Consider the following 22,462-nt stretch of genomic DNA (forward strand, 5'->3'; position numbering starts at 1 on the left):
GATGGTTTTAGAGTGTGTACACACTCCTATCCTGGAGCATTCTCCACCACACTGTTCAGGCAGCTCATTGCTGTGACTTTGGTCTTTATGACATGAATAAGCAATAAATGAGTGAATGTGACTGTATCCAACCACAGATCATGCCACGCTGAAAACAATCAGGTTGCCTGGCACAGCATGCTGCTTTCATTAAAAAAATCACACCACTAGTGATATATTGTATGTATTACGGCACTGCCAGTGTATTACAGGTGCTACAGTAAATCTCTGCCTGCTGGCTCTGCCCAGCAGGCGGCGTATAAAAGTCTGTGCTCTCCTGCGCTGCTCCCATTCTGGTTCCAGCTGCAGGAGGCACAACATCTTGTGCAATAAAGCCTCGATTGTTTCACCATTCTTGTCTCATGGAACTTGACAGTACATCAATTTATTGCACAAGATTTTTAAAAATGGATTTCCTGATCAAGCCTGATCGCCTGCAGCTGAGTCCTCACGCAGCCAACGCCACGTCCACATGCGACCACTGGCTAGCCTGCTTGGAAGGCTACCTCAGAGCAGCCACTGAAGAACTCTCGGACCCACAGAAACTCCAAGTCCTCTACTCACAGGTGAGCCCTGAAATTTTTCCCCTCATTCGGGATGCACCCACCTACTCAGAAGCGATGACATTCCTCAAGGGACATTACGTTAAGCCAGTGAATCAAGTGTACGCCAGGCACCTCCTGGCCACGAGACAGCAACTCGCGGGGGAGACTCTGGATGATTTCTTGCGGACCCTACAGATCCTCGTTAGGAACTGTGACTGCCAGGCGGTTTCGGCAGTCCAACACACCGAACTATTAATCAGAAACCCTTATGTCATGGGCATGAAGTCCACGTATGTTCGCCAGCAACTATTGGAAGGGGGTATGCTCGATCTTGCAGTGACTAGGCAGCATGCAAACTCACGAGAAGTGGCATCTCGTAACCTGAAGTCCTACACCCTGACCGCATGGCACCCTCGTGGGCATCGTGGGCCCCACCAGCTGCTGACTCGAACTCACCGCAAGCCTGCGCCGTGCGGCAGCCAGTCAACTCTGGGGGCCCCAAGTGTTACTTTTGCGGCCATAACAAACATCCCAGGCAGTGTTGCCCGGTGCGGAGCGTGACCTGCAACGGGTGCGGGAAGAAGGGCCACTTTGTTTCCGTCTGCCAGGCCCGGTCGGTCGCCGCTATTTCCAGGCCTGGCATGTCTACACCCACCACGTGCGATCCGGGGGCGCTGCCATCTTCGCCACCGCAAGCCACGTGTGGCCTGTGGGCGCTGCCATCTTTGATGCTGCCCGCCATGGGTGCTGCCATCTTCTGCGTCATTTTGGACCGCACCTCAAGACCCCTGCTCGTCTGGCCATTCACTGCCTACTGATACCTCCACCACTGCTGATCAGCCCGGGAGCTCCCAACATCTTCCGCAGCTCACCTCCATCACCCTAGATCAGTCTCAGCTCGCAACCTCTCAACACTGCGACGACGGTGAAGATCAACGGGCACGAGACGACCTGCGTCTTTGACTCTGGGAGCACAGAGAGTTTCATCCACCTGGCTGCGGTAAGGCGCTGCTCCCTCCTGGTACTCCCCATAACCCAGGAAAACTCCCTGGCCTCCGGATCCCATTCTGTTGAAATCCGGAGGTACTGTGTCGTGACCCTCACCATTCACGGCGTAGAGTTCAGCAACTGCAGGCTCTACGTCCTCCCCCCACCTCTGCGCTGCCCTGTTGCTAGGCCTTAATTTTCAATGCCATCTCCAAAGCCTTACTTTAAAATTCGGCGGATCCCTGCCCTCCCCCCCCCCCCCCCCCCCCCCCTTCCCCATCTGTGGCCTCACGACCCTTAAGGTTGATCCACCTTCACTGTTTGCGAACCTCACCCCGGACTGCAAACCCGTCGCCACTAGGAGCAGATGGTACAGTGCCCAGGACAGGAACTTCAGCAGGTCGGAGGTCCAACGGCTTCTGCTGGAGGGGATCATTGAGGCGAGCAACAGCCCCTGGAGAGCTCAAGTAGTGGTAGTGAAGACTGAGGAGAAGCACAGGATGGTCATTGACTACAGTCAGACCATTAACCAGTACACACAGCTCGACATGTATCCCCTCCCACGCATATCTGACATGGTCAATCAGATTGAGCAGTGTCGAGCCTTCTCCCCAGTTGACTTGAAGTCCGCCTACCACCAGCTCCCCATCCGCCGGAGGACCGCCAATACACTGCATTTGAAGCAGATGGCCACCTCTATCACTTCTTTCGAGTTCCCTTCTGCGCCACCAATGGGGTCTCGGTCTTCCAGCGAGAGATTGGATCGAATGGTTGACCAGTATGGGCTTCGGGCCACCTTCCCGTACCTAGGTAGCGTCACCATCTGCGGCCACGATCAGCAGGACCACGACGCAAATCTCCAGAAATTCCTCCATACTGCCAAACTCCTTAACCTCACCTTCAATAAGGAGAAATGCGTGTTCCGAACCAACCGCTTAGCCATCGTTGGCTACATAGTGGAAAATGGAGTCCTGGGGCCTGACCCCGACTGCATGCCCCCCCCCTCCTGGAACTCCCCCTCCCCCACTGCCCCAAGGCCCTGAAACGATGCCTGGGGTTTTTCTCGTACTACGCCCAGTGGGTCTCTAATTATGCGGACAAGGCCCGCCCACTCATCAAGTTTTCCCCCTGACGGCTGAGGCCCGTCAGGCCTTCAACCACATCAAGGCAGACATCGCCAGAGCCACGATGCACGTGGTCGTCGAGACCCTTCCCTTTCAGGTGGAGAGCGATGCATCGGACGTAGCTCTGGCCGCCACCCTCGACCAGGTGGGCAGACCCGTGGCTTTCTTTTCCCGCATCCTCCATGCCTCCGAAATTTGACACTCCTCTGTCGAAAAAGAGGCCCAAGCCATTGTGGATGCTGTGCGACATTGGAGGCATTACCTGGCCGTCAGATTCACTCTCCTCACTGACCAACGGTCGGTTGCCTTCATGTTTAACAATATGCAGCGGGGCAAGATCAAAAATGACAAGATCTTGAGGTGGAGGATCGAGCTCTCCACCTATAACTATGAGATCGTGTATCACCCGGGGAAGTACAATGAGCCCCCTGATGCCCCTATCCCATGGTTCATGTGCCAGTGCACAAGTAGACCGACTCCGGGCTCTCCACTATGACCTCTGCCACCCGGGGGTCACCCGGTTCTTCCATTTTGTCGAGGCCCGCAACCGGCCCTACACCATTGAGGAGGTCAGGACCATAACTAGAGACTGCCAAGTCTGCGCAGAGTGCAAGCCGCACTTCTACTGGCCAGATAGAGCGCACCTGGTAAAGGCCTCCCAACCCTTTCAGCACCTCAGCATGGACTTCAAAGGGCCCCTCCCCTCCACCAACCACAATGTGTACTTCCTCAACATAATTGACGAGTACTCCCGGTTCTCCTTCGCCATCCCATGCCCTGACATGACTTCTGCCACGGTCATTAAAGCCCTGCTCAGCATCTTCACCCTGTTCGGTTTCCCCACCTACATCCACAGTGATCGGGGATCCTTTTTCATGAGTGATGAGCTGCGTCAGTTCCTGCTCAGCAAGGGCATTGCCTCAAGCAGGATGACCAGCTCCAACCCCCGGGAAAATGGACAGGTGGAGAGGGAGAACGGGACGGTCTGGAAGGCCATCCTGCTGGCCCTGCGGTCTAAATATTTCCCGGTCTCCTGCTGGCAGGAGGTCCTCCCCGACGCGCTCCACGCCATCCGATCGCTCCTCTGCACCGCCTCTAATGAGACCCCTCACAAACGTGTGTTTGCCTTCCCCAGGAAGTCCACCTCCGGGGTCTCGCTCCCAACATGGCTGACGGTTCCCGGACCCGTCCTCTGGAAGCATGTGCGGGGCCATAAATCGGATCCCTTGGTCGAGAAAGTCGTCCACCTCCACGCAAACCTGCAGTACGCCTATGTGGCACACCCCGACGGGCGCCAGGACACAGTCTCCCTCCGGGACCTGGCACCCGCTGTGTCCCCACCCACAACCCCTGACCTGGCACCGCTGCCCCACCCGGTTGCCTCATTCACCCCTGCGCCACCCACCCTCCCCCCAGTGAACCTCACCACAGCCCCCACCCCAGTAGGATCCGTCCTCCCACTGGATACACTCGGGTGATGAAGATGAGGACAACACACTCCCGGAGTTGCAGGTGACCACGTCGGCGCCCTTACACCACTGGGACTGAGGCGATCGCAGAGGGTCAAAGCCCCCAACAGACTCTATCTGTAATGTTTTCGTCATCCCCGCCGGACTTTCTTTTTAAACAGGGGGTGAATGTGATAAACACCACTAGTGATATATTGTATGTATTACGGCACTGCCCGCGTATTACAAGTACTATGGTAAATCCCTGCCTGCTGGCTCCGCCCAGCAGGTGACGTATAAAAGTGTGTGCTCTCCTGCGCTGCAGCCATTCTGGTTCCAGCTACAGGAGGCACAACATCTTGTGCAATAAAGCCTCGATTGTTTCACCATTCTCGTCTCGTGGTAATTGACGGTACATCAGTTTGGAAATTAACCTTGTGTACTGACCAAATAAAAGGAACTGATTCCTTAAGATCAAGGAAAGCATACATGTTTTGTCTGTTTTAAAACTGCTGCAGGTAGGATTATTTGCATTATAAAATTTTAGTTCTGATTTATGACTGATATTGCCACGCTACCCGTTTCTTTATGCAAGATAAAATGTCATCTTATCCAATGATTGAATATCAGAGGCCAGTCAATTCTCAAAGATGCTGAGTTGAAGTTCAGCATCTGGTGGGTCCAATGTGTTTCTGATTTGAGTTACTGAAACCGTCTCTCTTGGAACGGAAGTGCGTCAATTTGAACCAGGATGGTCTAGTTTTTCCAGAGTGTTAAAAAGTTGTTTAGTTTCCTGCACTTTCATCTCTCTGCATTAATTCTGAACAACACTAATGGCTTTTAAGTGGCAACTTCCTATGAATGTGATCCGTATATAAAATCTGCAGTACTCTCCCAGTACTGTGTCAGATTCACTGTTTGTGGATTATGAGAGTTTGAAAAGAGATTTCATGGATTTGTTACTTTTCCCTCGTAAGGATGATCGCAGTTGATGTTATAACTGAGCAGAAGATTCCAGAATGGAACCCTGGCTCAAAAGTCCGTAACTTTTAGTTTTGTTTCTGTGGAGGAACAGAATCACAGGACCGTTGATTAGTTTTAACAACAGGAAAAATGATTTACTGAACATTAAAAAAATTATAATACAATGTGGTTTTGCTCCCCCCTTAGTTTAACAATAAAACACCGATTTTAGGATTAACACAGATTAGAAAGTGTATCTTAATCTACAATGGCCTCATTAAGACACAGTCCCTTTTAAACGTACAAGATGGCTAAGCAAATACACTCTCCACTCTTAATCCCAAGTGAATGTTTGTAGATGTTCCCCCAGAATCCTCCCAGATGATTGGCACATGAGTGCCCAAACTCCACTCCCAAATACACACTTTAAAATCTTCTTTCATAAGTGTGTTTTCCCTTGGCGGTTTGCATTCTGAATCCAGACCAGGTTTTCCAAATGACACTTTTAAACAAAGCTTCTGCTCCACTTTTAATGGCCAATCCAGTCCACAAACCCCTTTAGGATTTCTTTGTCTTGACTGCTGTTACACAAACTCCAAGATCCAGCCACTCGCGTTCCACAGGTCGTAGTAAAATCTCTCAAACCTGGAAATCACTTCAGATATCATCCTGGTACCTCAGCCATCTTCTCCGCTCTGTCTGTCTTTACTGAACAGTTCTCTGTTCTAGTAACTTTAACCTCCAGTTTCTTGGAAACTTCTCTTCATTGCTCCAGTTTCTTTAACTAGCTCCTCTTGAGAGCTCTGCTCTTGTTTCCTTAACCATTATGCCATGGTGTGGCTTTTCCCTTTAAAAAGCTGAGAGAAATGTTCCTTCTCTAGCCTTCGAAACCAACTGCCTCTAGTGGAACTGTGATGAGAGTCTGTGATGAGAGTTGCTTACTCTCTCATTACCAATCTGCAACTGCAATCAAATTTGCTGATCTGAAAACTTAAAAACTTCTTACTTTACAAGGCCTAGTTGCTAAGCAACACGTGTGGGGACGGTGGCATTGTGGTAGTGTCACTAGACTAGTAATCCAGACACCCGGAATAATGCTCTGGGGACCTGGGTTTGAATCCCACCACAACAGATGGTAAATTTGAATTCAATAAAGTCTAATTGTGACCATGAGACCGTTGTCAATTGTTGTAAAAACCCATCTGGTTTGCTAATGTCGTTTCGGGAAGGAAATCTGCTGTCCACAACTGGTGTGGCCTGCATGTGGCTCCAGATCCACAGCAATAAAGTTGACTCTACATTTAAAAAAACTACTCAGTTCAACTGTAATTAGGGATGTGCAACGAATGCTGGCCTTGCCTGCAACCCCCACATCCATGAGAGAATAAAAAAAAACATGCTCTGCCTTTTATTTATTTTTCACGCCATAGCCCCCTCTAAGCACAAGAGAAACACAGTTGGGTCTAAACCAGCAACCACACATTGTCCAGCATGAATCTAACTGTAGGTTTTATACTTCCTTCCACAGAAACATGAAATTAAACCCACTTAAAATTATACCTTATTTCTAATGCGTACCAATACAAATATTAATCCCTTGAAACTCCCTATGTTTTTCTAACCAGAAGTATTAGAAATACATAATAATGCAATCAAATGTATTTAAAAAGAATGTTTTTAGGTTTGGTAAATCTTGGAAATGAACATAGTAGACAGTGATTAAGGAGGAGATGAACATAGCAGACAGTGATTAAGGAGTGAAGGACAACAGTGCCCTAGCTCAAAATATTAGCCTGTTTTTCTCTTCAAATGCAAATAGAATATATGTACTGTGTGTGCACACAAGTGTCCAATCTGATTGCAAAGGATATTCCACTCCTAAAGCATTGAAGTTGGATTCTGCCCTCACTTTACATCGCTATAGGCTCACTTTCCATTAGATAGTGATTAAGGAAGCTCAGCTGATTTTGTGCACTGGGGTGTGAACAACAACTTGTATAGCACCTGAATGTATTGAAACACTTCATAGCAGCATTCTAAAACAATGTCAAACTACGCCACTCGAAGAGGTGTTGGGTCAGATGATCAAAAGCTTGGTCAAAGACTTGGGTATTGAGAAGGATCTTAAGGGAGGAAAGTGTGGTGGTGAAGTTTAGGAAGGAAATTCCAGAGGTTGTGGCCAAGGCAACAGAAGGTGCGACAACCAATGTTGGAATTTTTATTAGTAATGAATCAGAGGCCAGAAGTAAAGGAGCAGGGAGATCTTGGAGGGGTGTGTACTGGAGGGGTATGCAGAGATAGGGATTTGAAAACGGGACAAAAGTTTTAAAGTTGCTTGACCAGGAGCCATTGCGTGTCAGCGCATAGTGTGTTACAGGATGTCCTCAAGACATGGTCAATTGAAGAACCCCTACGTTATACACGGTGTGTAAACAGCTGCTTGCTATTGGGTATTTTACTGGGAGTGCAAAATCTATTTAGACTGAACAAGAACGACCAAATACACGAAGAATTGTTCTGTATATTTTGGAAAAAGCTTATGGTGTATTTAATGTTATTTTCTTTCCAGGATCTTTTCTCAGGAGAATGTTAGAAATGTTTTTTAATGTTTTCCAGAGGGTTTTCATTCATCGGTCAAGCACTTTTATAATCCTGTCAACATTTCACCTCATGAGGTGAACTCGAGCAGATTGTAATTCTTTTTGTTTCCAGTTGCTCAGTGCAGATATTGGAAATGGGTTTCTATTTTTAATGTTCATTACACTTGAAAGCCAGTGAGTAACCTGTATCTGCCAGAAAAAAACATTCCAACACTCCTAGCATGAGTCAATATGGGCTAGCTTCACAAGACTATAATACCCTTATACAACATGCAACTGACGGTATTGATGCTTTCCAGCTGTGGCACAGCTCAGCACAAGTTTGCAACTGCATTTGTTCCATAAGGGCACAGCATGTTCATATTATCGACCAAGACCGGTCTGTAAACCTGTATTATGTATATGCACGTGTTTTCTGTGAAATCAGGGCCCAGTCTGGGACGTGCCTGAGCTTTGTAGCACTCGGGAGTTGCCAGGTCAATCAAAATGAATACTTAAAAATAAAGCAATGGAGAGAAGAGGCTGGGGAAGAATGTAACCAAAAGGCTTGTCACTGTTACAAATTTCATGGACTTTGTCAGTTTTATTTCCTATACTGTGTCTTTATGAAACTCCAAGGCTGATAGCACTCTAATATTTTGCTCAATATCAATTTTCTACCCACTTTTCTTCAATCCACCTTTGTAGGTGTTAGCTTATTGTGGGTTCCAATGCCATCTTGTTCGTTTTTGAACCTCTAATGTCTTGAACCGCAGGGAACATTTCAGTTGAAACCAGACTTGTCCATTTACTAATAAAAGAGAATCACGCATTCCTCAGAATCCTATTGAGCTCATTATTCTGATAGGGAGCAGTTTTGGAAGCTCAACGCTAACCAGGACAAAGTGGAGTTGCTGCTGCAGATCTTGACATCAAGGCCCTCCACCACAGAATGAATTATCTGTGCAATACACACAGTCCCCTGCTCTGTACAATCGAGCAAGGTCACAAGAACAGCAGTACCTCTGTGTCATGCTCCAGCTGAACTGGGACGTATGCTTCCAGAATTATTGCTGGAATTTTCCATCTAACATCTCCTTCATTGCTCTTCCACCTTAAGGTACCATGAATGAACAATAAATGTAGCTATGCCAAAACCACCCTCTTCCAACATCAGAATTTTAAAAAGGGATATGATCCCATGCCCTTCTTTTACCTACACCTATAGTTCTTCACTCCATCGCCTTCCCACCTCGAGTCCTACTCATTGATGTTATATCCCTACTATACACAAGTTCATTAATAAACAATTCAAAACATTTGACAGGATGTAATATTATCCATCCTCCATTAGTTTTTCCTATTGTACTGTTATAAACACGCTAATTCTAATATTCTGTATGACCGCACAGTGGTTAGCACTGCTGCCTCAGCTCCAGGGACTCGGGTTTAATTCTAGCCTTCTAGCTCTAATCTGTGTGGAGTTTGCACGTCCTCCTCGTAAATGTGTGGGTTTCCTCTGGGTGCTCCGGTTTCCCCCCACAGTCCAAAGATGTGCAGGTTACGTGGATTGGCTGTGCTAAATTTCCCTTTAGTGTCCAAAGGTGTTAAGATTAGGTGGGGTTACGGGGAGTGGGCCTAGGTAGGGGTGGTCTTTTAGAGAGTCAGTGCAGTCTTGATGGGCTGAATAGCCTCCTTCTGCACTATAGGGATTCTATATTCTATTCTATTTTCTATTCTTGAGTTTTTATTCAAAATGGTCAAGGAGGAATACCAAAATTGCTGTTTTTTTGAGGGCATCAGATACGATTCTTCATGCCTATCAAGTCAGTACACTGGAGATCATAATGACATGAGTTGTCCGTCAGAAGCAAACCTTCTAATGGTATCTAAAGTCTTATTTGTGCTTTTCGAAGCAGCAAGAAATTGTGAGGATTACTTCCTTTCTTGCCAATTTAATGTATAAAACAGCAGGTATTTTGCCTAGTACCAGACAATTCAGTTTATAACATATTTTCCAAACCAGCCAAGAAAATCCTCACAAAATTCCTTACAAAATCCCAAACCTGCAGTTACCTAAAGCCATTCCCCCTGGGCAACTCATATACTTCCTCTATGTCCTCCAGCCCCGTGAATGTGCCCCCTATAAACGAGTCCCCAAAGCGCTCAATTCCTGCCTGCCATCACCTCCTAAACCTTTCATCCAGCCCCACTGGTGCAAACCTATGATTGTCACACATCAGGGTCCATGCCAAGGCACCATCCAGCCCCAAATGCTGCCTCCACTTCTCCCACACACTTAGGGCTGACATCACCACCGGGCCCACAGACTACCTGGTAAAGGTGCCAACAACAAAGCCCTCAAACCAGTTCCCCTACACTACGCTGCTTTCACTCGCCCCCATACCGACCCGTCCAAACAGCCCATTTCCTCAGCATTGCAATATTGCCACCCAATAATAATTTATCATATTCTACAAAGCCAGCCCCCCCTCACTCACATTCCAAAGGGGCCTTCCGCGCCCAAACAAACCCAGAGATCAGCCCATTAACCTTCTTAAAGAATGACTTGGGTACAAGATAGGGAGGTCAGATAAATTAATTTCAAGGATTTTTAAAGCATTGTATAGGTAACGTAGTACTCAACATAAAAGTTGGTCTGCTTCCCCAAAACCTCTGAAGTACTTAATGTTCAATAACAGCCAGGGTTCCAGGTTCAATTCCTGCTTGGGTCACTGTCTGTGTGGAGTCTGCACGTTCTCCCCGTGTCTGCGTGGGTTTCCTCCGGGTGCTCTGGTTTCCTCCCACAAGTCCCAGAAGACGTGCTTTTAGTTAGTTTGGACCTTCTGAATTCTCCCTCAGTGTACCCGAACAGGCGCCAGAGTGTGGCGACTAGGGGATTTTCACAGTAACTTCATTGCTGTGTTAATGTAAGCCTACTTGTGACAATAATAAAGATTATTATTATTATTATCTTACTTTTACTAATGCAAGATGTCTTCCATGGTAATGGCAAAGGGGCAATAATGCATTGGCACTCCATTGTACCCCCCTACTTTCTGCCCCCCCACAGGCCCTACACTCACCGATCGTGCAATGTTCACACCGGCAGCGACCAGGTGTGGTTGGCGCCGGCGTGAACCGGTCGGGTTCAGCAGGCCCCTCGGCCCATCCGGGCCGGAGAATTGTCGGTCGCCGTGAGAAACGGCGAGCGGCGATTCTCCGAGCAGCCTGTCGCAAAACGCGACACGCCATTTTGGGGGGGGGGAGGTGGGAGAATCGCGGGGGGTGCCAGGACGGCGTGGTGTGATTCGCCCGGCCCTCCCGCGATTCTCCTCCCCCCCCCCCACCCCCCGGCGTGGGGTGCGGAGAATCGCGCCCCACATGTTTGCAGTCAGTTACTTTAAAAAAAATTTAAAGTCTGTCTTTCCCAGTGCATCATTATCAGCCTTGATTATTACTGGGATACATTCCAAATCAGTTTTCTTTTCAAAGTTTCCAAGAGTGCCTTTCAAAATCTTTCATTGATACGGAAGTATACGCACCCTTTCCTGTGAAAGTGCTGAAATACAAATTCTAAAGAATGGCACTGTGATAAAAAGGAAGCTTCTATTGTACCAGCTGTATTTTTGTTGGAAGTCTAACTGCATCATTAAAATGGTACTATTGTCTTAAACACTTGCATGGTTCGAAACAGTGAAGCAAAACAACTTCTGCAGAAGTATGTGGCTGAAAAATGTTATTTCTGGAGACGTGTATTCATTTGTTAGTAAAGTGATTGTTTTAAACTTATTTTCTTTGGCAGTTTCTTAAGAAAGTGTATTGATGTGGATGAGTCCTGACTGACATAGTTGCCAGAATGTGCCTGCAGCAGGGGTGGGGCGGTCAACCAGTTGTAGGGAAAGAAACAAAGACAACTTGTCGCAGGTGCATTTGTCAATGGCAGTATAGACCACAGACCTTGTGGAAGAAGTTCCGTCTTCACATCAAGCATCGCGTTCTTTGTCAGTACCATCATGGGATCTGTGAGGCACTGTGGGCCACACAGTTCCTGACCTCATTACTGCCTTGGTCCAAACTTGGGAAAAAGAGGTGACTTGAGGTGAGATGAGAGTGATTGCCCTTGACATCAAGGCAACATCTCACTGAATGTGGCATTGAGCTGCCCTGGCAAAATTGAAGTCAATAAGAATCAGGAAGAAAACTCTTCATGAGTTGGAATCATACCTGTCACTAAGGAAGATGGTCGTGGTGATCGGAAGTCCAACATCTCAATCCCAGGATATCGCTGCAGGAGTTCCTCAGGATAGTGTCCTAGCCCCAACCATCTGCAGCTGCTTGATGACCATCCTGTCATCTAAGGCTAGAAAGGCGGAAGTTTGCCGATGGTACACCATTCACAACTCCTCAGATACTGAAGCAGTCCATGTCCGTATCCAGCATGACCTGGATAACATTCAGTTGTCAAGTAACATTTGTGCCACACCGGTGTTAGGCAATGATCATCTCCAACAAGAGAGAATCTAATCATTTCCCTTTGACAATTAATGGTATTGCCATCAATTGAATTCCCCATAATCAATATTCTGGGGGTTGCAGTTTACCAGAAACTGAACTGGACAAACTATGTAAATATTGTGGCTACAAGAACAGGTCAGAGACTTAAGTTCTGTAGCAGAGCAACTCACTTCCTGACATAGTCTGCCCACCATTTACAAGCTACAAGTCTAGAAAGTGATGGGATACTCTCTACCTGCTTGTATGAGTATGGATCCAACGACACTTGAGCTTAACACTGTCCAGGACAAAGCAGTCCACTTCATCGCCAGTCCTACCACTGATGCACAGTGGCAGCAGTGTGTGGTATATGCAAGATGCACTATAACAACTTGTCAATACTCAATTGACAAATACATGACCCCTACCACCTAGAAGGACAAGGGCAGCGGATCCATGGGAACACCACCACCTGCATGTTCCTCTTTAAACCATACACGGTCCCTACTTGGGAATGTATTGCCATTGTTGCTGGATCAAACTCCCTTCAGAGTAGCATTGTAGGTGTTCCTGCACCAGATGTTGCCTGGTTGTTCTTTGACACCGGTATAATGCTGGTCTTCTTGAAGCAGGTGGGAACCTCGTCACGGAGTAGGGAAAGGTTGAAGATGTCCATGAACACATCCGCCAGTTGGTCCATGCAGGATCTGAGTGCACGACCAGGGACCCCATCAGGACCCATCCCTTTTTAAGGGTTCACTTTCAAGAAGACCGATTTGACTTCAGAAGCTGAGACGGCAGATGTGGGTGTATCCGAGGCTGCCGGGTCAGTTGACAACGGTTTGATGCTTTCCTGCTCAAAGCAAGCATAGAATGCATTGAGTTCATCAGGGAGGGGTGCTCTGCTGCCGGATGTTCTATTCAACTTTGCTTTAAGCCGTTACGTTGTTTAAGCCTTACCACAACCGACAAGATTGTTGGTGATGTGCACACCTAGGAATTTGAAGCTGTCAACCGTCTCCACTCGGCACCATTGATGCAGACAGGGTTGTGTACGATACTTTGAACAAGTGGCAGGTAGAATTTAACATCGAGAAATGTGAGGTGATGCATTTTGGCAGATGGGATACGAAGCGGCACAATATAGACATAATGGCACAGTACTAAAGTGTGTGCAGAATATTGGAGAAATTGGAATTGTGTTCCTCGGAGAAGAGAAGGTTTGGGAGGAGACATAGAACAGTACAGCACAGAACAGGCCCTTCGGCCCTCGATGTTGTGCCGAGCAATGATCACCCTACTCAAACCCACGTATCCATTTCGGTTTGAAATTTTTCAAATTATAGATTGCCAATCCTTTTGGAGGAGGGGGCTTAAAATAACACCTATGGAGGCCAGATGGAATCTGTTGATTATCAGCAGCAAACCACCATATAAAAGATATATTCAGGGCACCTGTACACATTTGCACTGCAGTTAAAAGTGGCAAACCCGCCCACTATTTTCTCAGGGAGGGCGATACTGCTTCTGTTTGCTTCTCCACTGTCGTGTTAACCATTTCGACTGACAAGTCTTTCTAGTTCAGAGAAGGTCATGGAATATTACGGGTTAACTAGGATTTTCTATTTATTGCCTGGACACTCTATTGTGCAAGTGAAACCATAATTCTAACTTGAGGTGAATGTTCTGCGACACTGAATCAAAGAAGAATGTCTGGAGTAAATTCCCAAGTATGTGCCTGAGAACAAAAAGATATGCCACTACCTTGACCCACTTTAATCACAACAAACAAAATACTTTGTTTTTAAAAGGACAAAACAGTTGATTGTGGATGTCATCAGAATTCAGCCAGGAGAAACTTTGACTGAAATCTTGGACACACCGGCCTCCTCACAACAGGTAACTTTATTTGTTTTCTTCAAATATCAACAGTTTTAATTCTGCGGGGGGATCCATGCAAAGATATTTGAGACTAAAATTCAGGGACCTAATTCACTGTACAAAGAGGTTTGAGACCTTTTATAGTGGGTGGTTGGATCCCAGTCCAACTCCTAAGTGCCTTTAAAGATTAGCAATTGAAAGACCTTTGGGGAGGCAAACCTCATCGGTTGAAGTTTGCTTCGGCTGGAATATAACTGTAGCCTGATGTGAAGTCAACCATCCAGCCCTTGGGAGCATCAGAGGAACTATTATGTAATCGGGTTAGTAACATCAGTTTTCATTATTTTATGACTATCTGGACTGATGTCATTATACATAAATAATAATGTATTATTATTATTTAGTTATAATGACATCAGTCCAGATAGTCAGTGATGTTGAGGCACTTGTTTACTCCATCCAGTGGGCCCTCCGTTAAATTTGTTTAAATTTGTAAGCATCGCTAGTTGGTTAATTTGAAATCTGACCACAGCTTGAGTGTGATGTTTTATGGAAAAAAAAGTACTTGCTAGGGAGGTTTATCTAATCCATGGCACCAACGAAAATTATACTTCTGCCAGCCCCACTATAGTTCTGGTCCAGAGGGAATTATCATATAGAGACGAGCAAATATTCCCTGGCTTCCACGAAGGAGTCATGCCAGTCTGGAATCGGAAATATGTTGCAGCAATTCCTGGGAAGATGGAGGTATCTGCTATGAGCTGCCTGTGTAATTTTCTTTCTGTCCTCCAATATTCCTAGCGGGCTGCTCAATTTGACCCGAAGTTTCCTCAGCATCTGGAGACCTGAGTCTCGCGAAGCCCCAGCATCCAAGGGTGGACAGCACTACTGACCAGATCCATTACCCTCATTAGCCAGTGATTTGCATATTCCTGCCTACAAGCAGCAGCGTTACCATCCACAGGGCGGCACAGTGGTTAGCATTGCTGCCTTATGGCGCCAACTTCCCAGGTTCAATCCCGGTTCTGGGTCACTGTCCGTGTGGAGTTTGCACATTCTCCCCCTGTCTGCGTGGGTTTCGCCCCCGCAACCCAAATATGTGCAGGGTAGGTGGATTGGCCACGCTAAATTGCCCCTTAATTGGAAAAAATGAATTGATTACTCTAAATTAAATAAAAAAGCATTGCTATCCACAATAAGGGCAAGATGGCGATTTGGCAACATCTACTGAAGCAGAATGGGAGCAATGGAGCACTGCAGACCCCGGAGAGCTGAGCTAAAGGACTCCTAAAGGGTACAAAGTCTCTACAGGTGTAGGTGGTGGCATAATGGTGATGTCACTGGATGAGTAATCCAGAAACCCAGGCTAATACTGTAGGGACATGGGTTCAAATCCCGCCCTGGCAGCTGGTACAATTTAAGTTCAATAAATCTGGAGTATAAAGCTGGACTCCGTAATCGTGATCATGAAACGATGAACAATCATCATAAAAACCCATGGGGTTCACGTTTCCACCCCTTTCGAGAAGAAAATCTATCATCCTTCCATGTTCTGGCTTACATGTGACTTCAGACCCACAATGGTATAGTTGACTCTTAAATGACTCTTAACTGTCCTCCGAAATGTTCAGTTCGAGGGCAATTAGAAATGGACAACAAATGCTGGGTTTGCCAGCGATGCTCCTATCCCATTAAATAGTTTTTAAAATTTTACTGGGAGGCAAGTGGCTTCCATTTTGTAAATCCTGCAATATTATTGCACTAATGCAAGTAAGTGTTGACTTCATTTTCCCTTCCTGACTACTGTATTTCTTTCCATTATTGTTCAAGCCAAAAAATGGACATTTTTGGAAGTTAATGATCAGGAAGAAATATTGAAAATCAATGAAAAGGAGTGTAATAAATGTAGTACACTACTTGTTAGAATTTGTATGCCTGTAGTTTGCCCTTAGTTTAATGTGGGATGTTTGTTGAATTACTCATACTTAAAAAACATAAGCTAGGTGGTATCTCTGTAGTGATGTAGTTCTAAAGGAATGTAAGGACTGGTTTCCATGGTAACGGAGTCCTGAATCTGTGGAATTGTTAATATAACACAAGTGTTTTTCAACTTACTCTTGTGGCAAAACAGCTATTTACAGCAAGTTAAATACTTTCAATGTGATGTTTATCTCTGCTGTGGCTATATATCAAAAAATAACTGGAGATTGATTCTGTGTTGAGTGATTGGAAATGGTTCACTGATCAGAGTAGTTTCACTGGGGATTTTTACCAGAATAGTAATATACGTGGATGGTCTTAATGTGTACGTGCATGGTCTTCATGTGTATGTGTGTCAGCTGATTTGAATCTTTGTGCAACTTATTAGGAAGCCAATCACTTAAAGGTTGTTGAGAAGCGTGCTCTATTGGATTCCAAAGTTCCTGATAAAATGAAACACAGTCAGTCTATCCTTGAAGATGGGCAACTCCCAGTTGAACAGAAAAAAAGGAAAATCCAGAGGAACCTTCGGACATTGGAACAGGCTGGCCTGGTGTCATCGACAAATAAATACCAGGAGCTAATAAATGATATCGCAAAGGTACTGAGCAAAGAAGCTGGGTATTTAATTCGGATTTTCTTGCCTGTTGAGCTTTCTTACTATTGTCTATGATTGCTTTAGATCAAATTGCAGGTCACTGCTTGAAACTATCACGTTTGTTTTATAAGACCATAAGACAGGAGCAGAATCAGGCCACTTGGCCCATCAAATCTGCTCTGCCATTCAATCATGGCTGATATTTTCTCATCCCCATTCTCCTGCCTTCTCCCCATAACCCCTGATCGCCTTTTTGGTTTTGGTCGAAAAAGTCCTTTGCCCACCTAATCGAGCCACATTTGATGAAGTCTGCCATCCTGCAATCATCCAATTCAAATTCACTTTTAGATATGTTTGCATTAAAGTTAGGTAATAGCTCTTTAAGAGAAGAGGCATCCATATCAACTGCAAAGGCCTTTTCTCTTTCAGGATATTCGGAACCAGCGAAGATATCGGCAGCGTCGCAAGGCTGAACTGGTGAAATTGCAGCAGACACTGGGTGCACTTAATTCCAAGGCCAAGTTTTATGAAGAACAGAATAATTATTACAATACCTATATTAAAACCTGCCTGGACAACTTGACAAGAAAGTAGGCAAATGATACGGTTCAATTTAGTAAATTGTGTTAATGTAGCTCAGTAAACCACAAGCTTAACATTCAAACAGCCTTCAGTGACTGTTTTGTGAATCACGTAGATGGTCAGATTTTGAAGGATTTTCTTGGGTAAATTGCAGGAATGCTCGGCGATCAATAAAGTTGGATGGAAAAGGAGAAGAAAAGGGTAACAGAAAACTGAAACAGTCAACTTTGCGCTACACAGCAGCTCGCCTGCACGAGAAAGGCGTTATACTGGAAATTGAAGGGCTTCAATCCAATCAGTGAGTAACAATAACCTTATTGAAAGCATATTAAATTATTAGCCTGCTGCAAAATATTACAGTGCTGTGTTGTGTTACTGCCTAGATATCTGAATGTTTGCTAGCAACCTGATACAATTAGGAACTAATCAGCAATGATTGTAAAATACCACAGTAACCCAGAATGTTGTTTGAAGCTTAATAATTTAATTACTTCTCAATACAACTTCCACCCATCATCTCATTAGCTGGGGTTTGTCTGAGTTTACATTCTTTGAAGGATGATGGACATCAAGAGGAGCAATTATAACAAGTGCAGAAAAATAAGTAATACTATTCTATTAACTGAAAGCACTAAATGGTTTGTGCTGATGGCTTCAAGTCTGCATTTTATCAATCTGCCCTCAGCTGTAAATAGTTTGGAGAACTACATCTCCACGCTCCTGATGTACTAATATATCACTCAGAGGCGGCGCTGTGGCCAATGACTATTACGACCGTCTGTAGAACAGTGCTCACATCAGTGAGAATTTATATCCAGGAAGTTGTGTCATGAGTTGACTGCATATACTGCAGCTTGTCTGAGTCAGAAGTCATGTGCGAGCCACGTTTGTATCTAAAAGCTCTCAGTTCCATCATGTATATACTCAGGGGAAAGTTATGTTTGTAAACCAGGATTGGTGTAGTTAACTAGTAAAACAAAAATGTAATTGTTACTTTATAACTATTTTTATTTAAGTGCTCATTACTTTGATTCAAATTTGGGAAACAAAATCAAAGTGGGAAAAACCATGAAGCTTTAATTTGGAATATTACACATAGGATAAGACCATAAGACATAGAGCAGAATTAGGCCACTCGGCCCATCATGGCTGATATGTTTCTCATCCCCATTTTCCTGCCTTCTCCCCATAACCACTGATCCCTTATTAATCAAGAAGCTATCTATCACTGTCTTAAAGACACTCAGTGATTTGGCCTCCACAGCCTTCTGCGGCAAAGAGTTCCACAGATTCACCACCCTCTGGCTGAAGGAATTCCTCCTCATCTCTGTTTTAAAGGAGCGTCTCTTCAGCCTGAGGCTGTGGCCTCGGGTTCTAGTTTTTCCTACTAATGGAAACATTCTCTCCACGTTCACTCCATCCAGGCCTCACAATATCCTGTAAGTTTCAATAAGATCCTTCTAAACTCCAACGAGTACAGACCCAGACTCCTTAACTGCTCCTCATGAGAAGCTCTTCATTCCAGCGATCATGTTTGTGAACTGCCTCTAGACAATTTCCAAGGCTAGCACATCCTTCCTTAGATATAGGGCCTAAAATTGCTCATAATACTCCAAACGGGGTCTGACCAGAGCCTTATACAGCCTCAGACGTACGTCCATGGTCTTGTATTCTAGCCCTCTCGACATGAATGCGAACATTGCATTTGCCTTCCTAACTGCCGACTGAATCTCCACATTCACCTTAAGAGAATCTTGAACTAGGACTCCTAAGTCCCTTTGTGCTTCTGCTTTCCTACACCTTTTTCCATTTAGAAAATAGTCTATGCCTCCATTCTTCCGACCAAAGTGAATAACCTCACTATTTTCTACACTCTATTCCATCTGCCACTTCTTTGCTCACTCTCCCAGCCTGTCCAAGTACTTCTGCAGGTCCCTGCTTCCTCAATACTGCCTGTCCCTCTGCAAATCTATGTATCATCTCCGAACCTAGCAACAGTGTTCTCAGTTCCTTCTTCCAGATTATTAATGTATATTGTGAAAAGTTGTGGTCCCAGCACAGACCCCTGAGGCACACCACTAGTCACTGTGTTGAATAGGGTTAACAGCAAAATGGAAGAATGGTAGATTTTTACAGTGTGGTAGGGAACCATTTGGACACTTGTGCCTGTGCCGACTAATTGGAAGAACTATTCAACAAACCCTTTTTCCCCCTTGACTCTTCCATTTTAAACATATTTTTCCAATTTCTTTTGAAAGTTGCTACTGAATCTGCTTCCATCACTTTCTTTGCAGTGCATTCCATTTTGTGGCTCGCTATGTTTTGAAAGAAATTGTCCCCTTCTCTGCTCTGCCTTTTCTGTTAAATTTCTTAAATCCATAGCTTGTTCACTGACCCAAATATTAATGGAAACAGCTTCTCATCATTTACCCTGTCAAAACACCTCAAAATGTTAAATTCCTACATTAAATGTCTCCTTATCCATCTCTGCTCCAAGGAGAACCATTCCAGTTTCTCTCATCACCCCTCACCCCAACTGTTCTGGTAAAACTCCTTCATTACCTCAAAGGTCTTGACATCTGGGCAAACATAGTGCTCACAATTGACTGAATCTGTAAATCTTGTCAGACTTGACTGGAGTTGGTGCTTTCGTTAGCATCATAAAGTTCTTTTCCATAAATTTAAAAATGAGTCATCCTTTAATAGAATAGAATCATAGAATTTCTCTTTGATTGACATGCCAATTCTGATGATGCTTTTAAAATGCAACAATCTTATCATTTTGAAATGATCCTGATAGCTTATTGGGTTTATTTAACCTCTCAATTCTGCTTAAATTTTTTTTGTTAGGTTTAAGAATGTCCTCTTTGACATCACACCAAGTGAGGAAGTGGGTGACTTTGAAGTCAAGGCCAAGTTCATGGGGGTAGAGATGGAAAAAGTACAACTTCATTTTCAGGTAGGAAACAGAGCTGTCAGTTCTGTGTATGATTTAGCAGCTTCTGAAATATATTGAGTCATGATTGTATACGTTAATTTTAGACACTTGGTTTCAGAAAGGTTAATTATAGAGATGTTTTCTGCGCTCTGGGCCCAACTTTGCATCACCAGGCAGTTGCACAGTGTTTGCATTTCTTAAAAAATATTGTACACCGTTGCGAGAATAACTTCCATCACGTGCAGGTGGTCAAAGCACCAGCACTGAAACCAACATTCCATAGGCTCATGGAACAGGTGCATGACCTGTATCTGTACCTTTGTGCCAAGATGGAAGCTACATAGTGGGTTGCCATAAAGCACCCTGAAAACGTACCAGCATATCTTTAATGAAATGCACTCCAAACCACTTAATGCTGTGAGGTTAGAGCTTCCGTCCTCATTTGGACTAAAAAAGTAAGATTTGGTTCTTGGAGATCTACGTTTTTAAACATATGACTGATTCAATTTTGTTTTGTAACAGCTGTATTGTTAAATTCCTCAGTATCTCATTGTGTAAAACATTCTGTTACAATACAACAACTTTTTAAATCTAAACTTTTTTTCACAACGATGCATACCTTTTAAGATTCAAAAAAATTAGGAAATCCTTAAGGCAGCTAGAGTACGAGTTCAGTCTTTGATACCAGAACAATGGTAGGTAAGAATTAATAATACACAGCTCCAGAACTTCAAGATCTTACTTAATTAGATTTGTAGAGAGGAAAAAAATAAGGCACAGAGTCTGGGCAGCACAGTGGCACAGTGGTTAGCACTGCTGCCTCACACCTCCAGGGTCCCAGGTTCGATTCCAGGCTTGGGTCACTGTCTCTGTGGAGTTTGCACTTTCTCCCCGTGTCTGCGTGGATTTCCTCCGGGTGCTCCGGTTTCTTCCCACAGTCCAAAGATGTGCAGGTTAGATGGATTGGCCACGCAAAATTGCCTCTTAATGTCCAAAAGGTTAGGTGGGGTTTCTGGGTTATGTGAATAGGGTGGAGGCGTGGGCTTAAGTAAGGTGCTCTTTCTAACACCGGTGCAAACTTGATGGGCCGAATGTCTTCCATCTGCACTGCAGGGATTCTATGATTCTTAACACCGGATGACGTGTGGCTGAACTGTATCACAACGCCACTTCCATAGATAACCCCTTCCTGCTTTTGCATGGGAAGCATAATTTTTTCACTTGGTTCCTCATCCACAAGTGATGGAGGTTGGGGGAAGGGGCACAGGAAAGGCAAGTACTGGGAAAATATTATGGATTTGTATGGAAACTCACTTGCCACTTGAAAGTTAGTCCCTTGCAAAAAGCTGGCTGTCTTCTCAAATACTGCATTGAGCAGCACCAGAAACAACAATGGCAAGCCAGTCCTGCCGAAGCTGCAAAGACATAGTTATTAATATCTGGGGGCTTGTGCCAAAATTGGGAGAGCTATCTCACAGACTAATCAAACAACAGCCTGACAAAATCATGATCATGGAATCATACTGTCCAGATAACATCCCAGATACCACCATCATTATTCCTGGGAATGTCCTACCTCACTGGCAGGAAAGAACCACCAGAGGTGGCGGCACAGTGGTATATAGTCGGGAGGAAGTAGCCCTGGGAATCTTTAACATCGACTGTGGGCCCCATGGATCATCATGGCATCACGTCAGACTTGGGCAAGGAAACCTCCTGCTGTTTACTACCTATCATCCACCATTCACTTGCCTCCCCCAACCCTCCAGGTGATGAATCCGAACTCCTCCATGTTGAATACCAATTAGAAGAAGCACCGAGCATGACAAAGAATGTACCCTGGGTGGGGGACTTAAATGATCATCACCAAGAGTGGCTTAGTAGCTCCGCTGTTGACTGAGCTGGCCACGTCCTAAATGACATAGCTGCTAGCAGCAGGTGTGAGGGAATCAACAAGAGGAAAAATCCTACTTGAGCTCATCCTCACAGGCTACAACAACAGAGACAGGACTGACAAATTCACAGTCTTTGCAGAGACAAAGTCCCCTCTTCACACTGAGGATACTCTCCATCCTGTTATGATTACCTCCATGCAGATCTAGCAACTCAAAACTGGGCATCATGAGGCATTGTGGGTCATCGGTAACATAGAAAAATACAGCACAAAACAGGCCCTTCGGCCAATGATGTTGTGCCGACCTTTTGTTCTAGATTAAGAACAAATTAATCTACACCCCATCATTCTACCATAATCCATGTACCTATCCAATAGCCGTGTGAAGGTCCCTAATGTTTCCGACT

At 45.1% G+C, this 22,462-nt stretch overlaps 1 protein-coding gene and 1 long non-coding RNA gene across 2 annotated transcripts in view; one reads left to right on the forward strand and one right to left on the reverse strand.

Moving 5' to 3' along the window:
- iqgap2 (IQ motif containing GTPase activating protein 2) overlaps positions 1–22,462 on the forward strand; it is a 407,995-nt gene that overhangs the window by 380,546 nt on the left and 4,987 nt on the right. The window contains exons 33-37 of the mRNA XM_038805522.1: positions 13,994–14,081; positions 16,432–16,644; positions 17,071–17,231; positions 17,378–17,521; positions 20,074–20,182. Of these exons, the coding sequence (XP_038661450.1) occupies positions 13,994–14,081; positions 16,432–16,644; positions 17,071–17,231; positions 17,378–17,521; positions 20,074–20,182 (715 nt within the window). The remainder of the gene's footprint in view (positions 1–13,993; positions 14,082–16,431; positions 16,645–17,070; positions 17,232–17,377; positions 17,522–20,073; positions 20,183–22,462) is intronic.
- LOC119970614 overlaps positions 1–22,462 on the reverse strand; it is a 145,354-nt gene that overhangs the window by 2,791 nt on the left and 120,101 nt on the right. The gene's annotated exons all lie outside the window — the stretch shown is intronic.

This window comes from Scyliorhinus canicula, chromosome 8 (genome assembly GCF_902713615.1).
Source record: "Scyliorhinus canicula chromosome 8, sScyCan1.1, whole genome shotgun sequence".
NCBI lineage: Eukaryota > Metazoa > Chordata > Chondrichthyes > Carcharhiniformes > Scyliorhinidae > Scyliorhinus > Scyliorhinus canicula.